Here is a 27,652-nt window from a genome sequence, read left to right as displayed (position 1 = left end):
CGGTGTATGCTTAAAAGTAAACCTTGCGTTTTTAAGACAGGGCTGCTAACCACACAGATAATCTGTGCTCAGATTTTGTTGTGGAATCCACTATGGGTCCCATACAAACGATTTGAGCCGTTCATTTAATGTAAAATATTTTTTCATGAGTCCCAACAAAAAATCAGCTCAATCAGATACTTATAAGTACTCGATCCAATTATCTAAATTTTCATTCAAATCTTCGGATAATGAAAAGTCGTTTGAGTACTTATTGATATTGTATTTGGCTAATTTTTTGTAGGGACCCACAAAAAAATATTTTACATTTATTGAACGGCTTGAATTATTTGTATGAAACCCGTGGTGGGGCCACAATAAAATCTGTGCACAGAAATATCTTTGTGGACAAACTTATTGTTTTTAAGAGGTGAATTCTACTTGCAACTCATAATTTTCGCAATACAACCCATTAACAACCAACAGATATTAAGACAAAAAAAAACCCCTATGTGTAATGAACATTTTATCCATAAAATTTTCTTCCTTCAACCCTTCGTCTTCTTACTACGCTATAAATCCTAGTCTCCTCTACTCCATTTCTCATTTCTCTCTTAATGAAAAATCAATCAAAGGTGTCGCGGACATGATGTTTTGGGAGCCGAACAGTGCATAGAGAAGCCACAAATAGAAAAATAGGTTTGAGTAGTTTGTTCGGATGACGTCAAATTCTAGTCTTGAAATTTGCACATGGTTCAAAAAAAATTTAGATATTAAAATTAAAAAATATGTACAATTTTCCAGATTTTAAAATTAGAAAATATGTTCAACTTTCAAATTTTAAATTTTGAAAGCTGCATAAACTAATTGAGAGCCAGTTCCAAACACTTCTTAAAAAATTGTAAGTATTTATTTCATATATTTAAATAAAAAAATAATAAATTGATTTTTTTGTACCGTTCAAAAGGTCTCTGTAAGATCTATTAAGTATCATTTTTTTAAAACTTAAAATGACCTTTTTTTTAAAAAAGTACTTTAAATGTGTTTGGATTGAATATTCAAAAATTATTTAATACTCCCGGAGTATATAAATAGTATACCTCTCACATAACATGTAGGGCACACGTGAGATCCACATGCTATACGAGGAAAGAGAATATATACTGTTCATATATTCCGAGAGTATTGAATAATTACTCCTAAATATTACGGGCAGTAGTGAGGTCAAGGTGGATCCAAACGGCATCAATCTGTTGACCTCCCCGTTTTGAGAAAGAACCATGCTGTACCAGACACAGATTGTGCACAGATTTTGTGGTGAGGCCCACCACGGGTCCCACACAAATGATTCGAGCCGTTCATTAAATGTAAAATATTTTTTCGAGAGTCTTCGTAAAAAATCAGCTCAATCTAATACCTATAAGTACTCGATCCAATTATCTATATTTTCATTCAGATTTTCGGGAAATGAAAAGTTAGATGATTAGATCAAGCACTTATAGGTATTGGATTGAGCTGATTTTTTATAAAAACCCTTGAAAAAATGTTTTACATTTAATGAACGGCTCAGATCATTTGTGTGGGACTCATGGTGGACCTCACCACAAAACTGTGCACAATCTGTGCACAGATTGTATGTACGAGTAGCATTTCGGTTTGAGAAAACGCGAGGCTTCGAAAACAAAGTCAGTGGGAAAATCGCATTCATTTCTTCTCTACCTTTTCCCTTTCCTTTTCCTCCAAGTAACAAACAGGGCGTAACGAAAACGCAGAAACATAAACCCTGCCCGCGCGCAACACCGTCCTAGAACGAATCTGAGAATCACACTCCGCCGTTGTTGTTCTGGGTAGAAACCACTGTTCTGGGTAGAAACCACTGTTCATCTCCAAAAAAAAAGATGGGTCACAACAAGCCGAAGAAATTCAGAAATAATCAGTCACATCGAGGTCAATCTAGTCGCACTCGTGAACTCCAAAGGTAAAATTCACTAGGGTTTTTTTCTACCGAATCTCGTATTCGCACCCACATGTTCTTCTCTGTATGTCACGACTCACTGACGACTATTTGAACAGGGATGACGAAGAGTCTCTCCCGATTGAACCAGGTAAAGAATTCATCACAAATCACATCCATATATGAGAATAACGGCCTCCTAAATTTTTAGTAATTCTTTTTCACTGTCTCTGTATTTCATGGGAATTGCTACAATGCACCCCATGTTTGGGTGTGTATGGTATGCCTAATGCACCCTTTGAATGATTTAAATTCGTAACCTTTTGTACGAAATTCGTAACATTTGTTCAAGAATTCGTAACATCAAGACAAGAATTCAAGATGAATTTCATTAATTTATGTCCAAATGTTATGAATTGCTCTACAAAAGTTATGAAATCATGGATGATATTATTAATTTTTATGAATTTTAGGTGATTCAAGGTGTGCAATTGTACTTTTAAGATAAGGTTTTATAGGGTTCATGATTTTTTTAGAGCCTAACTTTTGTTTTACTTTGACCTCCAAAGTCGAATAACTGGTGCTTGCATAGGACACGGAGATTCCTACATAGCTTTAGAGGTGTTTGCTATGCCCATCTCGGTTGGCTCATAAAATAGCTTCTAAATGAGGCTCTTGTATGAGAAGAATAATTAGCATTCTGTCAAACATGGATCCTAAGTCCAAAGAAAGTATATAGGAATGTACGTAGGTTTATTTTCATGTACTTAACGCCTACTTTATCTACCCATTGGAGCACCCATGCACTTTCTAAAGTCTAAACTAAAAAACGTTTTTGACACTGAAAAATAGGTCCCACTTTTTTCATTCTGTCATATGATGTACTTCCGGAGCCAAATGAGATGCTCTAATCGTATTTGGGTTCTTTAATGAACTTATGTTTTCACTTCCTCCACAGAATTATTAACTTTTGCGGTTAATGGACGATACGGATCAAGAAAGTAGAACCAATTGTTTTGAAGGCTTACTAAACGCAATTCCAACCCCCCCTCCCCTTTCCTTTTTTGGGTTTTGTTTGGCTTGTAATTTAAAGGACTTCATTTTTCAATTAGGCTATATACACATTTTTACTTTTCCAATTACTTTAGATGTGTTTTGGGATGAACGAAAACTAAAAGTGTTTGGCTCAAGGTGCAAATGTTGACTCTGAAAGAAAAGAAGAGGTTGCTTTTTTAGGCATTCCAAAGACATCTAATTTGTTTCAGTGGGGTGCATTATTTGTTTGTGACATGTAACAAGTTTCTTATCGTTACAGAGACTGAAGAAGAGCAAATGGTACCCAAAATTCAGCTAGCGATGTGGGTATGCGTCTGTAATTTTTTAGGCACGATGACATTGTTTACTACTTCTGTGGGTAGCTGTGGGTGGTTAAACTGTTGACGATTTATTCAGTTAGCAAGTACAACCCACATGAGGTGTTCCCTCTGCATGGTTAAAGTTATCGTAGCTGCTAAAGCCTTCTCTCTCTTTTTTTTTTTTTGGGTACTTTCCTAATGGGTTTGTGAGGATTAATATCCTACCTTGTACTTTAGACGTCTGTTTGGATTTGCAATTCTTGCCTTCATTCTATGCTTCAAAAAATTATGTTTGAGAAAATTCCAGGCAATTCTACCAGGGGTCTGCTTCAGCTGTTGTATAATCATTGCTGTTGTAACAGTGTGTGAATGCTGTAGAGGTCCAAAATGAAAAAGCTTTTCTTGGCATTGGCAAAAATCATAAAATTCATCGCTAAAGTATCACGTTCACGAGTAACACAAGTTAAAAAAAAATTGAAATTGAATGATTTCTTTCAGTACCATCACAGGCAGGGCTAATTCACACACCGACTTGGATCATGAACTGTGTAAACTGTCACAAATAAATTTAATTCACATATCTGAATCTAGTTGGTGTGTTCTGTTGGTTCAGGATTTTGGGCAATGTGATGCAAAAAAATGCACTGGACGCAAGCTTTCAAGATTTGGTTTGTTGAAAGAGAGTACCCGCTTAACTTGTATTTCAATTGTAGCTTTTTTTATGCATACGCACAATTAATGCTGCCTGCTAGAGTTGTCTTACATTTCAAAAAAGAGAGAAAATTCCACTTGTCTTGGTATGAATGGTTAGAATAGCGGTCAACTAGACTGCAACAAGGTATGAATGGTTAGAATAGCGGTCAACTAGACTGCAACAATTACCTCGAAGTGTTGTACACAAGCAATCTGTTTGTATTTGATAGATTGCAGTGGTTCAACGAGCAAGCAGAAATTCACCTCGGAGATTTTCCTTTTATTGTTAGACTGGGTGTTTAGAGGCCCAAACAAGTTGATGTACGTTGGGGCCAATTTTAGTTGGCAATGTGTCAGTTGCTTGTTGGCTATTGGGTTTGAAGAGCAGGCTTGGATAATCACACTCAGGTATCGTCTGGGCCAAAATATTCATGGCATTTGTGAATGAAAAGGGGAGAGAGAAAAGCGTCATGAGCCCAAGTGTTTCGTGAGGGCTAGACACTATTGGGGGAGAAAAATAGAGATTTGGCGTAGAGGTATAGGTCTTGTTTTCCATTCAGGCCTCCATAACTGAGCTAGTGTGGCTCTGCTAGCCTAAGGGCAAGTGTGGTTTACCTCCTCTTTTCGTGATGCCAGTGAATGGTTCCTGTGATCTGGAACTGATTTTCTGACGTTTGAGAGGGAACTATAAAAGTTTGCCAGTGCTAAGACTGTTCAAAAAACCTTACTAGTGTTGCAGTTAGTTTGAAAATTTGTGCTGGCTGGGCTTGAATACTGCTCATAGGCTTACAGAGCTGCACATTTGAATACTGCTCAAGCATTACTAACTTTGCTGAATGATGAATTTGGCAATATCATGCAGGAGTTGCGCGTCACTAATGGTTTTGGGGGCATTGTGTTGAGGTACTTACATCGAAGTTCTCTCTGTTTACCTACGTATGTTTGTGGTCCTCTTGTAGTGACATGGAGAATCCTATATGTACGTCACCCTAAACATAAAGGTGTTGCGGGGTGGGGTTCAGACCATTTAGTAGAATATACCTCTTTCTCTTCTGTAAGTCAATTCGCCACTTTGCCAATTGACCCCCACGTCACAGTTCAAAATTAAAAAGAATAACTACCATGTGACCTGGAGGTCACGGGTTCGAGTTGCGGAAATAGCCTCTTTGCTTGAAGGGGTAAGGCTGCGTACATCAATCCTTCCCCAGAACCTACAATGGCGGGAGCCTCGTGCATTGCATTTGCACCCTTTTTTAACTACCATGTCTTTTCATTATATAACTTCGAGGGCTTGCTTATCAAAGAATAAAGGAAAATTTCTTTTGAGTGCTACTAAAATATGCAGCCTAAAAGTAGGTGAAAGATTTTGGTTGAAAGTTTTATTTTCCATCAACTTCTACTTGCTATGGAATTTGAACCATAGCTAACAGATGCTAGTCCTACCTTTCTTGCTCACACTTGTACCCTATGAGCTCGAGAAAACTGGAACGCTTTGAACCTGTTTACCTTCTGATCATACATCTCCTGAAAATAGTTAGTGATTAGGAGTTAAACGCATTGGAATGTACATGTCTTTCGCCTTCCCAGATTAACAATTCTATTTATGAGTATAAATTGATTATTGGGAAGGTACAATGTGCATATACTAGCATTTTATGGGGCGTAATTATTACATCTATAGCTTCCATACAACACTTATTTACATCTCTTTTATATAATCATGTTGCCAGTCCTGCTGGTAAGCAATGTGTCTCTAAGGAAGATTATATCCTTATGAAAAGGAAAGGGTTGGCTGTTGTTGATTGCTCATGGGCTCGCTTGGATGATGTACCGTTCACAAAATTGCGTTGTGCTGCTCCTCGTCTCTGTAAGAACTTCAAACAAGCATTTTAGATCGGCAACTTCAAACAATTTTTTCACATCAAGTCTTACTTTTTACTCTACCATTGTGCTATATATGCATTTTGTTGAGCTAAAAGGCTGACCTATATTAAACCAAGCTTGGCCTTATATGGTATCTGGTTTATTGATTTTGTATGGGTTTTAGTAAATTCTTAAACGTGTAAATGGTGAGAGATTTACAGATTGACTAACTGAATCTTTATTGTGTCACTTGCCTCACTAACTGAACCTGAAACAGATCAACGTGTGGAGGCAATTTTGAAATTAACCGCCACTGTGTAGTATTTAAGATTGACACTCTCTTTGGGTTAAATGATTTTGTAAGAGTTGTAAACTTGTTCCATATTTTCCTAATGAGTATTGTAATCTTGTCTATAATAGATCTAATCAAGAACAGAAAATACTGTTTCAAGCAGGACCCAATTATTGAAATGATAGATATTGTATTGCTCCCTTTTAAGGATGGATGCATAATGTGTAAGAGTTTTGATTTTGTTGGGCAGTAAGGCTGGGTTATATACACATGAAAACACTAATAGTATGCTACAGTCACTGCACAATGCACAAGTGTCAATAAGCTAAAGCTAACCAGGATCTGGTATATATCAGTTACTTTAGTTTTTCCCTAGACTCTCTTGAAACTTGACAAATCTTCTTTGAATGCAGTACCATGGTTGGTAGCAGCGAATCCTGTAAATTACGGTCGGCCATGTCAACTATCTTGTGTTGAGGCATTGTCTGCAGCTTTATTAATCTGGTACCAAAATTAAACCACCTCTATGCAATATGAATCAATCTGCTGATTAGGCTCTTGTGAAATATGAATCAATCTGTGATTGTTGGAGAAAAGAATACACATCCCATGTTGGCTTAGCACTTGTGACCCCTTATTTAAGGCCAGTCAGTCAGATGATGGGCTATGTGACATGGATTACTCGAAATACGTGGTGTATCCGTGTTTGACACATAACAAACCATGGTATCGGTTGGATATGTTATGTGCTTTTTTTTTTTTGATCAGCGGATATGTTATGTGCTACTTCCAGTTTTTTGAAGAGGCTCATTCCACTGCCTTGTTAGAAAGAAAGGGACACAGATTCCTCAATTTTGTCATAATAATATTTTTGGCCAAGCGAAGTTTCCTTATCAAGCTTGAAATATTGCATATCTTAACTCGAAGATGAGGAAGGACTTGTGTAAACAGTCTAGTAATGTCCCTTTGTCCTGATTTTGGAGGATAGGCCTGTATGACTCCAGACACTAATGTATAGTTTAGGACTTTGCACATGTATACTTCTAAGTTCAAAGTTTCACTCACCAAGTTCTAAGTTGTAACATACCATGTTGAACTTGTGGCAGCACGACTAATACATAGTTTCCATTTTTGTTTACAGTGGGGAGGAGGAAACAGCGAATTTATTGCTAAGTAAATTCAAGTGGGGTCATGCTTTCTTGTCCCTAAACAGGTATTTTTTCGGTTCTCTTTAATCATGGACATTGTTTGAGCTATTCTTAGTTGATTGTGCTTTGTGCATGTATGCATGTGCTTGTGAGTAGCAACATGGAATTCATTGAAACAGTTTCAGCAATTGAGCCCATTGAGAAGGCCAAAACCAATCTCTCTTTGTCCTGGAAAATGGAGTTTACGAGTTCGGTTATTTACAATAGCTTCATTTTGAGTAGAGTTACAGATGATGGACTATTTATCTGAACTCTATATCACATTCTTTTCCGCATGAGGTCCATGTCCTCCATAGTGTCATAATACTAAGTATTCTTGTACCTTTTCTCTGTATTAACTGCTGGCGTATTCAACCGAGGCAGGGAACTTTTAAAGGCGTATTCAGAGTGTGAAAATAGTGCTGATATTATTTCAGTTCAGAATGCTTGGCTTTCCCAGGAGACTCAATTGATTACAAAGGTTCCTTCCGCTGAAGGTACGTAGTTAGAGCATCCGCAATGGGAATAATCAAATTCAATAACCAAAATGCGCCACGTCAGCATTTGATTATCCATTTAGTTCATAATCAAACTTAACAAACTTTACCTCCACATTGGTTATTTTTGCATCCCTATAAAAAAAAACCCCACAATACGCAATGCACCTATGTCCAATTGCAAACGAGTTTTAATCACGCACTCGACCACACCAAATTATTCGTCTCGATGAGACAATTCTAATGTGGGGTGTTTTTTAGTTTTGAGTTTGGTTATTGGGTTTGATTATTGAGTTTTGGTTATTGGTAAAAGTTGTTAAGTTTGGTTATGGAATGGATGGAATTTGATTATTTGCTAAAAGACTTGTAACTTTGCTTATTACAATGTGAGGTGTTTTTTTAGCATTGTTGTTAAGTTTGCTTATTCATACCAATTTGTTTATTATAATGTGGATGCTCTTAGTTATCAAGAAAAGATATCCTCTTTCACCGGCCAATATGCTCGACAAACCTCCAGTTAAGAGTTGGAGGTTACCAAAAGCAGCTTACAGCTGCAGTTCAATTCAGCAGCTGTAAGCTGCTTTTGGTAGCCATTTACTGGGACTACTGAAGCCAACTTCTAATCTCAAAACTGGGGGTCACCAATTTTCCATTTGTCCGAATCAAGGGCCATTTATTGTGTTCTGAATGTTTTCCAACGATATATCACTCACTTCCTTGGTCCGGAGCTTTATTCCTCTTCCCATTACTTTTGCAGCACAATATTAGGACTCTCTACCTCAGTCCAGCCTGCATTTGATGTTTTTGTTTTAAGAACTGAATATTGTAATTCGGCATGTACTTTTAAATGCATTCAATAAGTAGTATATTCTTTTTCTTTTTTTTTCCCTCGTTAATATCGTCATCTGAAGTATTTATCCCAAAAACAAAACAAAAAAATCGTCGCCTGAATTACAAATATAATGAACATTAACACCATCTGCATGGCCCATGGGACTCTCCTGGTATGATTTAATTTTCACGTTTGTGGAACAACAGGAGCAGACGTGGCATCCCGAGGTGAAGACCAGGGCTCTTGTTCTGATTCTGAAGACGGACTTCCCCCGCTTGAAAGGAATGTTAATCATTTAAGCTTGGAGGAGAGTGATGAGGAGAGTGAGTGAAAGATTCTATTTCCATCCTCAGCTTTGTGACGCGAAACCCCCCGGGAAAATGCCTTGTTCATGACTGGTATTTATCTGTATTAAGTGGCTTGTGTTGTGGGTCTAGTATGTAATAATGCTAGTTGCTGTAGTTAGCCTTCCTGTACTCATTTTATCCTCCCGCCTAATCTTTAATCGCGTAGAGATAGAGTCGGTTTGGGTGAAACCCAGTTTTGGAGTTTTTAACATCACTTCGCTGAGACTTGCTTATTGCATAAACGTGAAAATAAAAATCAGTTTGTACGATGGCAAATTATTTGGAATGACTGGTGATGATTCTTTCAGACCATCTTTTTTGTCAATTCGGCGACCTTACGACTTTCTGAGTGACCTTATGGCTAATTTTAAGTTCTAAAATTTGGATTCCAAGCTAAATTTATGGGAGGATAAAAACCGGTTGACTCCATGCCATCAAAACTAAAATGGGTTAACAAAATTATTTTCGTCACCACCTTGTATTTGTAAATATGATTAATCTTGTATTTCCATGATTCCATCCTCCAGTTCGGTGACGAAACCAGGGCAACTTTTTATTGATACAAACCCAATATGGCAAATCCCCTTAAAAGTGATCAGCAAAAAATTAGTGAAAAAAACCCAAAAAAAATATTGCTTTTAATTTTTAATTATCAGTCCCAAATAATATATTTTGAATAAATGACTCCGATTATTTGTGTTGGAATCTGAGGTACAATCCAGTATAAGCATTTTCGAACGATTGAGACTCCATTTTGCTAAGGACTTTTTTTGGTTTTGTCATTATTCAAAAAAAATCGCGTTTGATTTGTCTCATCAAGATGAATAGGAAAACTAAAAATTTATGACTTTTACTTAAATATTTTGGGAAATAACCACTTTCAAGTAAAAAAAAGGGTCAAAATTTTGACATTTCTTAAAATACTTGGGTAAAATAAAAAATTTTACTTTTCCGATTCATCTCGTTGGAACGGAGCAATAATCTACAAAATTTTGACACAAAATTAACAAACGTTAAAAAAATTTGATTAATGACTAAAAGTATTTAAAGAAAATGAGAATAAATTCTATCCGGATTAGCTGAAAAACTTACCTTTTCCGCCCCACCACACCAACTCGGCAAATTCCTTCTTCTCTCTCATGACTTTCCTGGCTTGGGATCCTATGTTTCATCTCTATTGTCCTGCTCCCTGTCCCAGAGCTAAAAACACTACACGTGTCAACCACATTAAAAAAAAACCATGGACTAAGCCACACCCAATTCCCCCACCATCTCCCCTGGATCTTGCCGACAGCAACCATCAGAAGAACACCATCTCTACACATCACCATCTCTCTACAATCACCGCCTTCTCACATCTAAAAACTTTTGACCTACGCACACACAAATGTATGTATTTGTAAATTCATCTAACGCTCTGAAAGATAAATAGTGTTTTATTGTATTTCGTTTTGACTTGTTTTCAAGATTAGAATTTAATGAATTAACAACCCACTATTAATGGGTTCTGAACAATTCGATCAACTGTGTTTGGGTTAGGTTTCAATTTCTTTAGGATTTGGTTTTCAATTACTCCACTTGCTGCGAGCAGAGGATTGGGGCGAGTGGGGTGGGGAGGGGATGGGTTGGGTTGGAGAGGGAAGGTGTTTCGTAAGCCAGTTTCATGGTAGGGGGATCGGGTGTGGCTTAGTCCATAGGAGAGGAAGCAAGGTTGGAGAGAAGAAGTAATTTGCTGAGTTGGCAAGCCTTCATTGGTGGGGCGGAAAAGGATTTCCAACTGATCCGGATAAAATTTAGAGAAATGTTACATTTACAACATTTTTCTATAACATGGTGACGTGGCCAGGGGACCCACTCACTTTACCCAGCCAAAAAACAAAAAAATGAATGGGTCCCTTGGCCACGTCACTATATTGTAAAAATGTTGTAGAAAAATATTGTAAGTGTAGCATTTCTGTAAAATTTATTCTCAAAGAAAAAGTGCATCGCGAAACCTCAGGGGGTTACAGTATTTTCCAAACCTGGAGGCAAAATCTGTTGTATTTAATCCGAGGGTGCTCTAGTGCACATATAAGGCGATACACAGCAATTGATTTCATCAATCAATGGTTCAGATTAAAAATAATCTTTTACCGGTAAAAGATACTTTTTATTACCGTTGAAAGATTAAAAACACATCACAACCGTTGATTGAAGAGATCAACAGTTCGTGCATCACACCTGCACTACACCGGGTACACTACAGCACCTCCGGTTCCGTGACATTCACTAGGGGTGATATTGGTTTGGTCGGTTCGGTTTTTTGGAATTTTAGCAACCGAAGTATCGATTTTGTTTTCCATATTCACCTACTGAAACCGACCGAAAGAGATATCGGTTTTTTCGGTTTCGGTTCATTCGATTTTCGGTCGGTTTCAGGTTTTAAGTTATGGGCCTCTTTGGGGCCTCAAAAAATGGAACAAAGTAATAATTCACACATTTATTGGGCCCATTTGGGCTAAAAATGCAAGATTTATGTGTTCTACACACTTCGAAATCATTTGGGCCAAAACACTTAAACAAATTTCGTACTTTTAAAGTTTCATTTGGGCCAGTAAATTCCAAACCGAAAAAAATTATGATCCAAATTATAATTCGGTTTGGTTCGGTTTTTTCGATTGAAACCTTAGTAAAATCGAAAACCGAACTGAAAAAATAAATTTCTATAAACAAAAAATCAAACCAAATCGAAATTCTCCCTCAAGCTGAACCGAACTGATTACTTCGGTCGATTTTTTTGATTTTTCGTATCACCCCTAGTTCATATTGCATAAAATGAGATATTTTGCTCTATTTTTTATAGCTTACTCAATAGGCTGCCCAGATCAGTTTTGGGTGGATCAGTTTGGTTCCCAATTCGATCCACTCACGGCGGATTGTCGTTTTCTTCATCTACCAACCGTCCGTGATTGTCGTTTGATCAGTTCTGTTTGGATGGTTTATGTGGATTTGAGCATGCAATTTATTTTTTTTAGATACACCAAAAAGTTGAAATATAGAGCCCAAAGCTTCAAGTTCAATGAAGCCTAAACAAGTTCAAACAAGTCTTAACATTCATCCACCCTAAAGTCCAAGCAAGTATAAGATAAACTATTGCATCATCCACCAAACCAATATCATTCAGAATTACAAGTTATTTGATCGGGAAATCCTCCGAGAGATAGATTGTGAACAAAAATAACACAGTCACCTACATATGAGTACTTTAGGGTGGATGAATGTTAAGACTTGTCTGAACTTGTTTAGGGTGAGTCTATCCAAGCAATTTAGGATTATAGACTAGGGTTTTCAATCTGCTCTTGCCTCTTAGTCCATTTACTGTGTTTTAAACTTTTTTTTTGGGCGGATGGTTCGGTTTGAACCGCCAACCAAACTAATTTGATTTGCATCTGCCAGAATTGTTATATTAGGATCTGTATCCGTCCGTAACCTACCTCAAATTTTTTTTTAATCAACAACAAAGGGATTTCAATACCATTAAAAAACAAAAATGCTAACCACACAGATAGTATGTGCACAGATCGTGCACATACAGCTCTGTGGGGCCCACTACGGGGTCCACAAACGATTCAAGCTGTCCATTATCTTTAAAATAATTTTCTAAGTCATCGCATAAAAAATCAGCTCAATCCAATACCTCTAAATATTTAATCTAATCTTTCAAATTTTCGCTTAGACTTTAATCTGAAGAAACATTTAGACGATTGGATCAAGCACTTAGAGGTATCCGATTGAGTTGATTTTTAACATGATGGCTTAGAAAATCATTTTAAAGCTAATGGACAGCTTGGATTGTTTGTGGGGACCCTATCGTGGGCCCCACAGGGCCGTATGTGCACATACTATCTATGTGGTTAACATTTGTGATTAAAAAATGATACAAAAGAGAATTCTTGTAATGATATACTAGGGAGCATTATGCACAATGACAGTACCTCATATATCACTACATCTCATCTCACTGTTTTTTTTTTAAACAGAAAAGGAAAACACCCCAAAGGTTGGTAAGACACAAACACCCAAAAGAAACCCAGCTCAAACAAATGGGTTTGGCCCAAATACCAAAAAAAACTAAACTAACCCTAACTCAAAATCCAAATCATACAGCAGCCCAATACGCATCTGCACCCGATCCACCACTGCTGTCCCATGGCCAATGGAAGCTGCCAAACACCTGCAACCACAACAAAAATTCGGCCACCAATGCAACCCTGCAAACGCCGCCCATCGACCCAGACCCAACCACCCACCATCATCAGCCGCCACCATTGCCGTTCTGGGACAAAGCCTAGAGGCGGTTTCGCATGCACCCAACAACTGCAGCAAACCAGAGCGAGATGGACAACCCACTATTCTCACTATGGCTTTCTGCTTGGGTGTGGTTGTTGCTGTTATAATAATGCTAGTTTGATATTTGGCCTTCTGTGTTTTTTTTTTTTGGTCATAAAAAAAAATGTGATACACTCTTAATTTTACACATAAGCCCAAACCAATAATCATAACACTCAATGTTGTGTTCTCTTTAGTTTTCAAAAAGAATTTTTAAAAAAATTCCCCATACTTTCAACATTTCTCTTCACTTATTATCCTTACTATTTTTCAAAAAACTTTTCAAAAACTAAACCGAACACTATTTTTTCAATTTCGGTCTACGTTTTTATACTTTTCCGATTCATTTTATTAGGAGAAATGATTAATCCTTAAAATTACGGCTCCGTTTGTTTCGATGTAAAAATATTTTACAATGTAAAATGTTTTTTTATAAAACAAACTTTAAACTTTTATTTTTTGGTGTTTGGTTGGCACTTGAAAATATTTTATAAATCAACAAAATAGTGTGGGGGGGCTTAAACGGTGGAGAGACCTGAGAATATTGGAATTGGACATTGTTCATGACTGATGATCGAGGAAACTGAGATTTAAGAGTAAGTTATTTTCATCCAATTGATGAAAAATGTTTTACATGTAAAATATTTTTCTAATTTTTTTATACAACCAAACACCAAAAACTAGGTAAAATATTTTACTGGAAAACATTTTACCCCAAACAAACGGAGCCTACGAGCTTTGTTTGGTTTCCGTTTTGAAAAAAAAATTCCAACTCAATAAACACTCATTATGCATACTTTCAATAATTATTCTCATTTCTCTCTCCACTTTTCGATCATTATTCTCATTTCTCCCTCTATCTCTCTCCGCTCATTACCTCTATCCCAATCATTATCTTATTTTTTTCCACTCATTATCCAAAAAATCAAACTAAAAAATTCTCAAAACCCCATCCAAATACAACATAAATAAAAATTATCAAAGACAAAAATATTACCGTGGACTCACCACCGGAAGCGAAACCAAACAAAACTCCTCAGTTATTTTTCGAAGATAATAAGGTAATTGATTTTTACACTTTCTTTTCTATAACTATACTTTTCTTTTTGCTCTCTTGTGATATGAATTTAAAAAATTAATTTTTTATTTGTATATTCTTTCACATTTAGAAGGGTACTATTATAAATGTACTCTTTTTTTGTCTAGCCAAAAAAATATCGTACACTTTTAATACTAAAAAACAAAAAAGAGAATGTGGATAAAAAAAAAATACAGTATGAAAATCAATTCCCAAATACAAAAGCTACAGGGGTGTACTCAGGCGAAAACGGTGTGCATTTACAACCCCCCGCATCTTACTGTGTTTTTCTGAATGCGACACACGGCACACACTGCGAAGCGAAACCCTAAATAGGGCTAGACTCTCTCTCTCCTAAATCCTCTGCCACACAATTTATCGTGCTCTTGCGCACGCTCCCCGCTTCAGAAATTCTCCCGTCTCTGTTTTCCGTTTCTAGGGTTTTCGTTTTCCGGTCCAAAATCTATTCTAATAAACGGAAACAATAACCTCGACGAGACTTGTTTTCGCCGTTTATATCTAGTGTCGTGTTGGATTTGTTTCGATTGCGTTTGATTTTCTCGATTTTCTTTTTGTTTGTTTTGTCTAATGGTTGTTTCTGTGTTCTGAATGCAATTAGGGTTTGGGATTTTTCTCAACGTTCAAGGCCTGTGAACCGAACAAAGCGGTGAGTTCCAAACTAATAATCAAATTAGGGTTTGGTGTTGGCTTTGGGGGATATGATAGTTTCCATGAGTTGGGTTTGAATGTGATTTAGGTTTTCAGCCCCTTTTTCAGATCTGTTTGGGTCTAAAGTAAAATGATAACCATGGGTAGTTTTCTGAGACATCTGTTTCTGGCTTGGAGAAACTTTTTCGAGAGAGAATTAATATTGGGTTGTTGGGAGCATTATGGAAAATATACGCATGGAAATTGGTAAACCCCTAAAGACATTTTATTTTTTTTGGTCTTGGGTGGTCGGTTGGATTATGCTGTGGAATCAAGCTATGCTTAAAGATAGATGATTGTTAGTTATTGTGAAGTCCTGCCTTGGGTTTTCACTTTTCAGTTATGCTCATGGCTTCGTATATTGCACTTGTTGTGAGCATTTTGGGAAACATCCAAGTATATGTATGCATAAAGCCCTTGGAACATTTCTTTATTCAGTTTAGTTAGCATTTAGTCTATTTTGTGAGGGGGAAAAGTATGGAAACATAAGTATTTTTATTATATTCACTGGGGGTTGGGTGGGTGATAGGTGGAAATTAAATAGCACGTGGGGTTGCAACACTAGTAGGGTTTCATACTCTTCGAAGTTCTCTCAATGCATTTGCTTTCTTACTGTAATGATCATTCTTTTATCTTTACGATGATAATGAGATTTTCTTTGCTGTTCAAAAAAAAAAAAAACATTTTACGAGGGTTGGGTTAGTGGTGTTCTGGAATTTTTGTTTGTACATGAGTTATTATTCAGGTGAAGTGGGTTGCTCATCACTTCAATCATATCTCGATCACTAGAAATAACATGAAAATGCGTTTTTTCTTTCTATGAAATGGGTTAGATTTGTCTATTTTGCATGCGTAAGTTTGTCTAAACAACCGAGTGGATATTTGTGTTTTTTGGGTTGGGTCATGTTGATGATCTTGTGGAAAAACAGCCTACTCTATTCCACCAACTTCGCGTAAGCTTCAAGTTGGGCATTTTGATTGGTGGATACCCGATAACCCTGCCCAACCTTCCTTTTCCTTGTACTAATTGTCTTTGGCTTTTTGATTGGTGGATTCATTTTGAATTATTTGCATTTAATCAGGTTGAATCTTTGCTAGAAAAAGAACTTGGGAAATATGAAGACACCATCATCATATCCAGTTCTTGACAATCGACCAATTGATCAATGGAAGGTTACGGAACTAAAAGAAGAGCTTAGGAGAAGGAAATTGATAACAAGGGGGTTGAAAGAAGAATTAGTTAAAAGGCTGGATGAAGCACTTCGTAATGAAGATGATTCTGCCAAGGGAAAAGTTGATAATGGTTTTGATGGAACTGCCCCACCTGTGGTTGAGACTGAAGATGGAAGCACAGTTCTTATTGTTTCTGAAACTGCTGTTGCCGTGACGGATCATGTTTATGAAAACAATGAGGTGGATTGTGGAATAGATAAGGTTCATGTTGACGATACTGCAGTGTTATTGGGTGAAGCGAAGGCTCAACAGGGGGAAGAAATAGGTGGTAATGCCAGGGATGAGGAGATGGTATTTCAGTCTCAACCTGAAGATGCGAGGACAGTTCTGTCTGTTTCTGAAACTACTGGGGATATAATGGATCATGGCAATGACATGATGGATCACGTTTTAGAAACTCCAGCAGTTGTATCTGAAACTACTGGGGACTTGATGGATCGTGGTAATGACAGCAATGAGGTGGATCGTGAAACGAATCAGGTGCAAGTAGACAATACTGAATTTTCTTTGGGCGAAGGGAAAGTTCAAGAAGGGGAAGTAATAAGTGTTACCGGTTCTGCTATGGATGAGGAGATTGTAGTTCGTGAAACTTCTCTGGAAACCAGCATCACAGAGGAGGAGATTGTAGTTCATGAAACTTCTCTGGAAACCAGCATCACAGAGAGTGTAGTATCTGAAGTAACAGTTACAGTGCAAGAGTTACAGAAAAGTGAGTCCCTGATCGAGAATGAGGAGATAAAGCCTCCTCATGACGATTTTGGACTCGAGTCTTCTGATCCAAACTACCAGGTATCTGAGGTCAGCACTGTTTTAGGGTTTCAAGTAAAATCTGATTCTATTTCTAGCGATTGTGTCTCAATTGATGAAAAGAATGAACTAAAGGATAATATAATTGCTGATAATGTCAAATTAGAACTGGATGTTAAGCCTGAGATGGTGCAGCCATCATCGTGCAATGTTCTCCCAGATGGTGACGAACTACATCCAATGGATGTTGAAGAGCCACGGGAGAACAAAGTACCTGTTGAGGAGAGAGATGATACGAAGACTGTTAATGCAGAAATGAGCGAGAAAAATGATATTGCAGATGTGATTTTCTCAGAAAAGTTAAATTTGGACATCGGTGATGATTCCGTGGATGATGACGCGTTGGAGAGTAAACAAGTAGATTCTAAGGATGTGTCATATGAGTTGGGAGATATGAGTGAGATAACTGAAGCGCCTTTGGTGAAGGAGGAAGCTCCAGTTGATGTTATGCAGGATGATATGTCTGTGGATAAGAAAGACATTAATGATGAAAAGAACAGTGCTTCTGCTGCACCTGTAAAACGAAAGCTTCATGGTAAGCTTGCTTTCATAGCATTTTTTCTCTCTGTTGCAATATTTTCTTCTCTGCTTGCGTTCTGTGGTGGTTACTTTTCTAAGTCCTTTGGTAGCTAAAGTATTGGTTTACATGAGTTCATAATTAGTGATCCCTTTTGATTGAACATGGTAAGTTGGTGACAGCAGATGAAGACTTTGACATGGATACCATTTGCATGTTTTTGCATCTTCATCTGGTTTGATTTTCTCCTTTAACCGGTTCACAAGATCATGGAAATATTAAAAAGCAGTCACTTTCTCTCCATTATAGCATATGCTAGTTTTCCATGGGTTTGCAATTTGCATTATCTTTTAGCGAAATTATAGGCGCTATGTGTGGGCAGTGTGGCTGTAGAAAAATGAAATTGCTGAAGGCATCGAGATGAGCAAGGTTTGGTGTTGTAATGTGGCATGAGTGATTGCTTGGGCCTTGGTATTGTGGTTTATCTCACCTCACAATCTGCGGACCTATTAGGTTGTCACAAGACATTCTACACCCTAAACCTAGATAATTGATAATCATGCAAGTATTGAGTTCTTTGATACCATTACTTTCGTCCATATAGTTCTCATGTCTAGCCGTAAACTTGTTTTCTTTTACAAACTGGCTTGTGGATAGTGTTAGCACTGAGCAGTAGGTATTGAGATGGCTGGACGTTGCCACCTGAGAAGATGGCGGACGCTTTAATGTGGCCCGTCACCTTTGGAGCTGGTGGAGGAGAATCAGGAGATAATTCGGGTGGTCTGAGGGTGATACTGGAGAAAAGGATCTCCTGTCAGAGAGTTGGGATTTGGGAGATGATCTAAGATGTATAGCACTTTGGCTGACACAATTCTCTTCCTTGCATGCATGGGGCTTCCCTCTTGTAGGAGTTTTGGAGGAGGATGCCATCTCAACTACCTTAACTACCCAAGGGTTTCAAATGCGAGTTTATCCAAATGGGAAAGCCCAACCTAGGGGTCTTAAAAAAAAACTGCCAGACCCCGACCGACCAAAAAAACCAACCGGTTTTTCGGTTTTCGGTCAGTTTTTACCCTGTTTTGGTTCTGGAACAAGAAAAAAAGTTAGTTTTCGGTTCGGTCTCGGGTGGCTGGAATTTTAAGTGTTCTGAACCGAAATTAAATGGACTGACTAGGACCGAATTGAACCGACTATGTAAACCGAGGTTTTTTTTTTTAAAATTTTTTTTTTTTTACATTAATCTGGTCCGTTCATCTATTTGTTTTTAATCTCTACTTTCCATCTCTCCTAAACCACAAACCCTGAGGCCCAAGTAAGGAATGTGGCTCAAATAAATTGATTGATGGGTTTGGGCCATTTGGTCCATTGTCGAGTTTTATATTTAGCCCAACTAAGGCCCATTTCGGGCAGACCGAAATCCCTGACTGTAGCGACCCACCCCGGACTGACCGAATCGAACTTAACTCCGGTCGGGATCGGTGTTGGAAATATTCACCCTGAACCAAATTGGCCCTTGAAACTTTTACCCCGAACCGACCGAACCCAAACTGAAATCACCCCTAGCCCAACCTTGTCATCTCTTCACTGTACCATCAAGTCGCATTGCCCCCTTGATCCTAAGCGGCGGTTTTTTGACCTTCTCCTAGCCTAGGAGACCATGGCAATATTGGATTTGTGGTGGGTCTTGTAAATAGTAACTGCTTGAGATGGACAAGGCGTGGGAGTACTGGTTCAGTGAAATGGCTACATTACTCGGCCTTTCCCCTCGGGAAAGGCTTGACATGACTCCAAGGGTCCATCCTGGAGACGATGTACCTTTAGGTGGCTTGCTACTTGGATATTGTTCTTGGGTTGTTGGTCACATGGTGTGCGCAGAGCTCCAGATGTTGATTGCTATGTAGACATCCAAACTTGCTTGTGTTCTTTGCTCGTCAGTTGTCACCAAAGGGAAACGAAAACTTGCTTATTTGGTGCGCCCTTGATTGGTAGGGACCTTGGGATGGTGGACAAATGATCAGTATTTCCTTGAATTGTGGATCTCGATATATATATACACAAAACTTCTTATAAGGGCGCCCTTACCGTATTACGGTAAGGACGTCCCTTTCCTGACCAATTTGCGATGATCTGAGCCGCTCAATTTGTTCAGAACGTGATTTTAAGGGTACCCACGAGAAATCAGCAAAAAAAAAGACCGGAAAGGGCTTGATCCGAACAGTTTTTGTTTGTATTTTATCGAACGGTTCAAATAAAAACTGCTCAAATCAAGCCCTTCCCGGTCTTTTTTTTTGCTGATTTCTTGCGGGTACCCTTAAAATCACATTCTGAACACATTGAGCGGCTCGGATCATCGAAATTTGGTCGAGAAAAGGGGAAGCCCTTACCGTAATACGGTAAGGGCGCCCTTATAAGAAGTGGACTGTTGCATTAAGACCACATGCAAATGCATGTTTTCGAAATGTAAGTGACGGGGCTCATTCTGTGATATTTTCCCGATATAACTTGTTTTGTTTACTTATACTGTACTTGAGTTTGTTGATTAGGGTCAATGTTCATACTAACATTGTTGATGTTCTATATTGTATGATATATATATGGGGCAGCCACTTGATAGAAATACTAGGAAAAAATATTGATAGGGACCAAAACATATAATGCTTTCATCTTTGATGTCCTAGACTCCTAGTACATGGTTACCTACATATTGTGGGTTATTTGTAGAGAGGAACACAGACTATATAATGCTGCATTATGATTGTATTGGAATGCTTGTTGCTAATAAGGTTCTTCATGTAGGAATGAAATTAAAAAATATCATTCTAATCTTGCTTCATCATCTGTTGATTTCGTGGATGCATTATTGAACAAGAATGTCTTTTATTTGTATGTTTCTTAATAGCAAGCATTGACTGTCTGTGTTATTCACAATTGTTAAACAACTGATTTCACAGAACAAGTAGTAGGGAACAATGAGACTTCCAAGAGGCAGAGGAGGTGGAACACTGAAACCCTTAAAGTTCCCGAACGTCAAATCGACCCTGCATCTTCCACTACACCTAGAGACACACCACTGTCTGCTACTATGAAACGCAGCTTCTCTAGATCTGATTCCACAGCAAGTGAGGATCCACCAAAGGAGCGTGTCGGTGAGTTTTCATGTTTTTTGTAAACCGATATTTAACATCTCTAGAAATTATTGCTTCAGCACGAGAATTTCCTCACTCTCCCTTCTCATTTGGCAGTTCCACCATCTCCGAAGTCGCCTACTAATTCTCTAAGAATTGATCGTTTCCTGCGTCCGTTTACGCTAAAAGCTGTACAAGAACTTCTTGGGAAAACTGGTTCTGTAACCAGTTTTTGGATGGACCACATTAAAACTCACTGCTATGTCAGTGTAAGTCCCCTCTCTCTCTCTCTCTCTCTCTCTCTCATGTGCAAATGTGTTTTTTGCACGAGGATACATGTGGTTATGTTTGTTTCCTGGTATATTTCGACCCTGTAGCCTAGGGGAGGGGGAGCCAAACTCATGACCTCCTAATGAGGTGCAAGGCTTTTGGCGAACTGGAGGATGCATTGGTTTTTTGACACCTTGTATACTACAGGCCTATGGAAATGTAGTTTCTGTTGTCAAGCAATAAGCCTTGACACTGTTTCTCACTCTTACGTGGCATTTTGTCATAGAACTTCTTTCTTTCATTGTTTTTTACTATCCTCCAAAATAAATGTATTGCCTACAAAATAATTTTGGATAGACCCAGAAATCAAAATTGAAAAGAGGAACAAATGAAAAATTCTAACTTAGTCTGACTCAAATGATAAAATAGGAAAATAAATGTTTGATTTGTTCTTGCGGAAATCCATTTTCTTAGAAATTTGAATGCATCGGAATAACTGTACTTATTGCCGGGTAATTACTTTCTTGATGCAGTATTCTTCTGTGGAAGAAGCCGTAGAGACCCGAAACGCTGTGTACAATTTGCAATGGCCCACTAATGGAGGGCGACTCCTTGTGGCTGAGTTTGTTGACCCCCAGGAAGTGAAAGTTCGAGTGGAGCCGACTCCCCCGCCCGCTCAGGCACCAGCATCACCCGTCATTACGTCCCCCACCATCCTTCCACCTCCACCTCCTCCCAAGTCGCAGCCCCAACCTTCTTCCCGCCCGCAGGTTCAGCGCCAGCAACTCCCACCGCCACCCCCTCTTCCTCTTCCCCCTCCACCACCATTGTCCAACCCTCCCCAAGCAAGGGAACGGCTTCAACTTCCGCCGCCACCTCCACTTCCGCTGCCAGAGAAAGTCGATGCTCCCATTCTTACTCTCGATGATCTCTTTAAAAAGACCAAAGCAACCCCGCGTATCTACTACTTACCATTGTCCGACGAACAAGTGGAGGCAAAGCTGAGGGCACAGGGAAAAAGCACCAAGCAGTAGGAATTATAGATTGTCACTTGAACCCAACAGCTGCTATTCGGATTTTCTAAATGGGTTCGTCAGTATCTATAAGATAATACGTTGGAAAGTATATCATATAATTGAGTCTTTGCAGGTCTGCAGGTGTTGCTTGTGTGAAGGAATTGTTCGGGGCAAGGTTGAACGTGAGAAGCTGGTTCGTTGATGGACTAGGGTTTTCCAGAGGGCTGTTTTGGCTTGAGGCTGAATTTAAGTTGGGTTTAGAACCTCAAAATTCTAGGTTTCTCTTTGAGTACATGGACTTAATATTGGTCTTTCTTGTTTTCCTCTTTAGCTGGAGGACCAACTTTATTGAACTTCCGTTAGTATCTACTAGTATTTTAGCAGACGAAGATTGGATCAATGTTAGATTCGGAAATATCTTTGCTAAAATGTCAAACATGTGAAATTGCAGCTTTGCTTTACGTTATGGCGATCAATCTTTGTTGGGAGTGCTCTGCGTCTGTATGTTTGGTCAAATGTTTTCTCGTGTGGTTACTGTGTTAAGAATGCAAAATTTTCCTTTGATAGCTTAATTTATCAAGTTGTAAAGCGACTTTGGGTGGCAGCATCTCACTTCGTAGTATTTACAGACTTTCTGCGAAACAGTCGCTGTATTGTATTCGGTACATAAACAGTTGTAGGTTGTTTATTGATGTTTGTTAAATCAGCGGTAGACCAATAGCTTATCTGTGAATAGAAATGGTTTGGGTTCGGCATGAGCCAGGTTTCTCGTGTGATCCCTCAAATGATGCAGACTGGTATGTACGGTATCATTCGCTTACGCGAAAGCTGTTCATCTTTATTGCGGATCAATGTTTATCAACAACAGGGAAAAAAAAAATCATGATTGACATTGATTCCATGCTGTTTGTGTCACTGAAATTGATTGAGATGTGGTCGGAAGTTTATCGGAGGTTAACACCCACAGCAGTTTTAAGGAAGAAACAAACAATTGTGGGTGTGTTTTTTTTCCACGAACTATTATTATCCCATAAATATCTAAGAAACCAAATAAACAGTACAATGATATGAATAAAAAATGACCCACACAAAAGCTAACACAAAAAACCCGACAAACAAGGCCAAACAAAATACCCCCACAAAATCTAAAAGAGAACACAAGCATTCTCTCAACGCCGAATACACGAACAACTAAGCCTGCAAAACAAGGATTAGAAACAAGAGACAAAGATGAATCAATGTAAAGCACGGCGTTGGGGGTGTTAGATTAACACTATAACTCATCTAAAAATTTAAGCTATTGGAGACAAGGTAACTTTGTTACTTACTAGGTGAACTGCGTGAGTCTCATGCCTATGAATTTTGTGCCTGTGATGTACTGTATGTTTGAGGAAGTTTAAGGTGTGTACATTGAGAAGTAAATGTTAGTCTGCTCTTTCAACATAGTTATCTTAACTCTCAAAGAACAAGAGGCAAAAAAATGAATCTAACTAAATGCGGGAAGAAAATAGAACAAAAAAAAAAAAGAATCTAACTAAATACGGAGAGAAAATAGAGAAGGCACCACAAACTCAATAACTGAGAGGCAAGATTGGCACCCTCTTGTAATTGTAGTGAGCTAAAGTAGAACAAGAGCTTAAAACTTGAGGGCAATGATGATTTTTTGCACTTACATGACTTGCTAACATTTATACAACATCAAGTTATAAGTAGAATTTTAACTATGGTACATGTATCATTATCCATAGCTCTGTGATTGTTGTCCTGTTGTGACCTTGTAGAAATCGCTTACACTCCTGTGGCAATACCTATGCAATAATCATGTCATCACTAAAGAATAAAGTGAAAACAACAAGAACTACAAGAAAAGAATTGCTAAATAAAAGACAGTAAGTTAGAGAATCAAACCCTTAAACTAGTCAAATGGAGGTCTGTAATTTCTGCCAAATACCAGCTACAATCCACACTCAAGAAGCAAAACTTTTCTTAAAAAAATAATAACTACTGATACAACTCTTTATGAACACAAGAAAATCCAATTTTTTAAACTACTAACAGAGGAAAACAATAAAATAAACACAAAGCTTTAATCAAAGAAATATTAAGTGAATACTAACATTACTTTCACACACAAATAAATTATGAGTGATAGCATTTAGCCAGACTACCAGGGAGGCCTCTGAAGTCTAGTGTGAATCGACACCCAATCCCAGTCGATCAACATAGTCACAAACGAATTTGTAGTGTGCTTTGGAAATGGTGCTGTCATTTTCTCTTGGGTATGTTGCAAAAATAAAATTTTTCGACCTCAGCAGTAACAACAAAATAACAATCACGAACACCAACTCCTGGAATTGGATGCCTTTCCATAGTCCAGCAAACATACGGAGAACGAATGACCATAGTGCTGTAACATATATATACAACCTAAATTAGCAACCAAAGAACAAACATACTCTCAACAATTGTTTTTTCTAACACTTAACTTTCAAGAATACACAAATCATACAATAGATGATCATTACAACCAAAAATACACAAATCATACAATAGATGATCAATACAACAAATAATATAATATAATAAGTTTGAATAACTCTTAATTTGCATTCTAGAGTTAATAGGCAAGGCCATTTCACTAACTCACCAACGTTGTACTTGGGTTCTACTGTAGGTACTCTTCGTCAATAAATGAAAGAGAGAAGATCTTAAAAGACCAGAGGCAAAAGAACAGGAAAGTTGGGGGTTGCTGTTCAAAGACCAAAATTTTAGTCTACATCTGAAACCTTCAACACAAACACAAGCGTTCCGATCGTACCTTGCCAAAATAAACACAGATTGTCCTATCTGTAAAATAAATCAGCCTAACTGAAAGAATGGCCCAAAAAATAATGTACCTATCATATCTTTCCAGAAAAGAGAAATGATGTACCTTCCAAGTGAAATGTTCGGATCTGAGGTACCTTCCATTTCAGCGAGGGAAACTTCCTCATTCGCAATTTTTGAAGGTGTGTTAAAAGGTATATTTTGTCCACCTGCACAACATTGATAAGATATCTTAAGACGATAAACCATGTGTACACAGAAGTAGGAAAAATAGACTGATTTCCTAAACTTACTTTTGATTCGAAAGTTATTATGTCCCCCTGTTTAGTAAATCGCTCCTTATTCTACAAGTTGTCAAGCTAATCTAGAGTTTCCAATCCTTCTACTTGAACTTCAATGAACAGTAGCAACTAAGCTAATCAAAGACAACATCATATTCTTCCAAAATCTTCCAAAATTACAGAACCATACCATTAAGCTAGTTATATCAGGGTTCGAGATGTATGCTAAATACCAACAACAACCAACACCTAGAAGAAAGAAGTTTCTTTAATAGAAAGTGAAAAAACTATATATACTTGCAAGAAATTCTAATTTTTTCTTCAAATTAATAAAGCACAGCAACAAGTAAAAATATATAAATCGTAATGACTTGAAATGCTAGATAAATACCAATAGTGCTATATCACACAAATGAATTCTGCACAATGGCTCCAACCAAATCACTAAATCATTCTCTATTGTGTATTCAAGATCACCGCCCAACTCTAACAAATCACCATAGTCACGCATGAATTTGACATCTGGCTTAAAAGTGATCTGGCCATAGTTATTTTCTCTACAGTACGACACAGCGGCTATGGTTTTCTGAGCCTCGACAGTAACATAGTAAAATCCATTATCAACGGGGAAACCTAAAAGTGGACCAATTATCTACGGCTAAGTTAAAAATTGCATATTGATGACAAATACCCCTGAAGTCAAACCTAGAACCCCTCCCATCTAGGGGCTTAATTGGAAAAACCAGACCAAATATTGCCACCCATTGAACGTTCTTTTATTAACAAGTAAGATAACACTAAAATTATCATAATAATCTAATGGAAAACAAAACTAAGAGCAAAGCAATCATCCAAGGTTAAGAGAAAAATTGCATATAGAAAAGAAAAAGGTACACTCCTTTCATAGTATTTTAATTTTTTTGATCTATCAAGTTAGATATTCTCCTATCAGAGCATTGAGGAGGAAGACAAAAGCAAAACTAACAACTATTGGTATAGTGAAGTAATCTCACTCTAAAGTCCTGAGAAAATCCAAAAAATGAAATCTAGCCTTCATAAAATTACCAAGCTATACATGCATATGAACAAAAACATATAGTTAATTACTTGGCCACAATGATAGGTTCTAATGAAAATAGGATTCACTATCATAGCAAATTTTTTGAATTGCCAATTTGTGATAGCAGCAAAATAAGTTATGGTAGTGCTAGCAAAATCAATCAGATTCTCTTTCTATAATAAATAAACCACTACACAACTTGAAAACCATGTTTGTAAATTTTGGTAGCCACTAACACGTTTGATGTTGTCGTTACCTTTGTCACAAAACATGAGCAAAAAACCCCCTTTACACAGAAAATACGAACACATGAAAATAAAAGGCAAAAGAGTACGTAGTAATTACACTAGCAATACCCAAAAGCAAAACCCACAAAACCTTAAAAAACAATAGCCTATCATATAACAAAGTAAACATAACTCTATCGAAACACTAATTCACTGAGATACACAAATAATGAAAATCACTCACAATATATAATCCCTTTTGTGATTTTAACTTCTCCTTCACAAGCCCACCGAAAACATAAAACTCACCTAAATAACAACTTGAACGTAGCCAAATCAGGAGAAAAAAATATGCAAACAGTAAAAAAATTACCTTCCGACTACTTGAATCCCTGATCCTAGGGATGCAAATCAGAATAGAGCTTCGGTTGAAGAGAGGGCGATAAAGGCTCGAACCACTGGGAATACACAAAACCCACCCAATCACAACTCATTCCAAAAAAATAAAGCAAAACGAACGGAAAAAATTACCTTGAATCAAAGAAACACAAAACTTACCTAGTGAACCGATTAACACTACAAATCAAAACCCAGGAATCGATACATCCATTCACGCCCCAGATGAAGAGCTTACCTAGTGAAAACCATGATTTTTTATGGTGACGATTTTGGCCTAGGGCCGTGACGCAATATCTTTGAAAGCAGAAAGATACAGTTGCTCTCACGTCCCGCGACACTGTAGCAAAAGGGCAAGGGGCGACGACTACGGAGGAAATGCACAAATTGGCCCCCCTCTCTCTCTCTTTCTCTGAAGGAAAGCTGTAGAAGGGAGTGGAATCTAGAACACGCAGCCAAGGACCGGAAGGGCTCTTCTGGATTTGCGATAGTTTAGAGGAGGGTTATTTCACGTTTTTCCCAGAGCGGTGTACTTCAGAGAGAAAAAAGATGGATACTTCTGAAACCCAAGTATTCTCACTTCCTTAACGCACCACGCGTCCCACATTGCAAAACAACTGAAAGACGAAATTACACTTGGAGTTATAAGGGGAGGCTGGCCAATTGAGGGGCTCAATTGGAAAAATTGGGCAAAAATTGGCAAGCGGTCCAATTGGCCACAAGATTCTTAGTTTTAAAGCT

General features: G+C 37.9%; 3 protein-coding genes across 6 annotated transcripts; 2 read left to right on the top strand and 1 right to left on the bottom strand.

Moving 5' to 3' along the window:
• Positions 1-1,642: 1,642 nt before the first annotated feature.
• On the top strand, positions 1,643-9,275 carry LOC131302432 (uncharacterized). The gene is made up of 10 exons (XM_058329088.1): positions 1,643-1,957; positions 2,053-2,084; positions 3,249-3,295; positions 3,902-3,970; positions 4,847-4,884; positions 5,712-5,848; positions 6,550-6,640; positions 7,278-7,349; positions 7,708-7,820; positions 8,859-9,275. Exons 1-10 carry the CDS (start codon positions 1,878-1,880, stop codon positions 8,981-8,983), a joined length of 804 nt encoding a protein of 267 aa, XP_058185071.1. The 5' UTR covers positions 1,643-1,877; the 3' UTR covers positions 8,984-9,275.
• Positions 9,276-14,698: 5,423 nt separating this feature from the next.
• Positions 14,699-22,609, top strand: LOC131302431 (formin-like protein 5). Its single transcript, XM_058329087.1, has 5 exons — positions 14,699-15,112; positions 16,236-17,728; positions 20,662-20,856; positions 20,953-21,104; positions 21,639-22,609. The coding sequence occupies exons 2-5, from the start codon at positions 16,270-16,272 to the stop codon at positions 22,137-22,139; spliced, it is 2,307 nt and encodes a 768-aa protein (XP_058185070.1). The 5' UTR covers positions 14,699-15,112; positions 16,236-16,269; the 3' UTR covers positions 22,140-22,609.
• An 860-nt stretch (positions 22,610-23,469) lies between these two features.
• Positions 23,470-27,377, bottom strand: LOC131302430 (uncharacterized). Of its 4 annotated transcripts, XR_009191742.1 has the most exons (6): positions 27,150-27,377; positions 26,889-26,973; positions 25,620-25,814; positions 25,419-25,477; positions 25,085-25,156; positions 23,470-24,528 (listed from the first exon to the last, which is right to left on the bottom strand). XR_009191742.1 is itself a non-coding variant. In XM_058329085.1 (5 exons), exons 1-5 carry the CDS (start codon positions 27,161-27,163, stop codon positions 24,454-24,456), a joined length of 441 nt encoding a protein of 146 aa, XP_058185068.1. In that variant the 5' UTR covers positions 27,164-27,377; the 3' UTR covers positions 23,470-24,453. The 4 variants fall into 4 exon arrangements, 2 of the variants coding, with proteins under 2 accessions (XP_058185068.1, XP_058185069.1); XR_009191743.1 differs by having other exon boundaries at positions 25,419-25,814; positions 27,074-27,377; XM_058329085.1 differs by lacking the exon at positions 25,419-25,477.
• Between the last annotated feature and the right edge of the window lie 275 nt (positions 27,378-27,652).

This window comes from Rhododendron vialii, chromosome 10a (assembly GCF_030253575.1).
Source record: "Rhododendron vialii isolate Sample 1 chromosome 10a, ASM3025357v1".
Lineage (NCBI taxonomy): Eukaryota > Viridiplantae > Streptophyta > Magnoliopsida > Ericales > Ericaceae > Rhododendron > Rhododendron vialii.
Note: the sequence above shows the minus strand (reverse complement) of the source record. Positions and strands in the feature narration are given on the sequence as shown.

Excerpts from the sequence above, each read along its gene's own strand:
- LOC131302430 (XM_058329085.1), bottom strand. Across the intron at positions 25,815-26,888 it reads GGGATTCAAGTAGTCGGAAG|AAAACCATAGCCGCTGTGTC; the intron begins GTAATTTTTTTA and ends GTCGAGGCTCAG. Across the intron at positions 25,157-25,619 it reads TGTGTGATATAGCACTATTG|GTGGACAAAATATACCTTTT; the intron begins GTATTTATCTAG and ends AATGTTGTGCAG.
- LOC131302432 (XM_058329088.1), top strand. The coding sequence starts at position 1,878 with ATGGGTCACAACAAGCCGAAGAAATTCAGAAATAATCAGTCACATCGA. Across the intron at positions 2,085-3,248 it reads GTCTCTCCCGATTGAACCAG|AGACTGAAGAAGAGCAAATG; the intron begins GTAAAGAATTCA and ends TTATCGTTACAG. Across the intron at positions 7,821-8,858 it reads AAAGGTTCCTTCCGCTGAAG|GAGCAGACGTGGCATCCCGA; the intron begins GTACGTAGTTAG and ends GTGGAACAACAG.
- LOC131302431 (XM_058329087.1), top strand. The coding sequence starts at position 16,270 with ATGAAGACACCATCATCATATCCAGTTCTTGACAATCGACCAATTGAT. Across the intron at positions 17,729-20,661 it reads TGTAAAACGAAAGCTTCATG|AACAAGTAGTAGGGAACAAT; the intron begins GTAAGCTTGCTT and ends CTGATTTCACAG. Across the intron at positions 21,105-21,638 it reads AAACTCACTGCTATGTCAGT|TATTCTTCTGTGGAAGAAGC; the intron begins GTAAGTCCCCTC and ends TTCTTGATGCAG.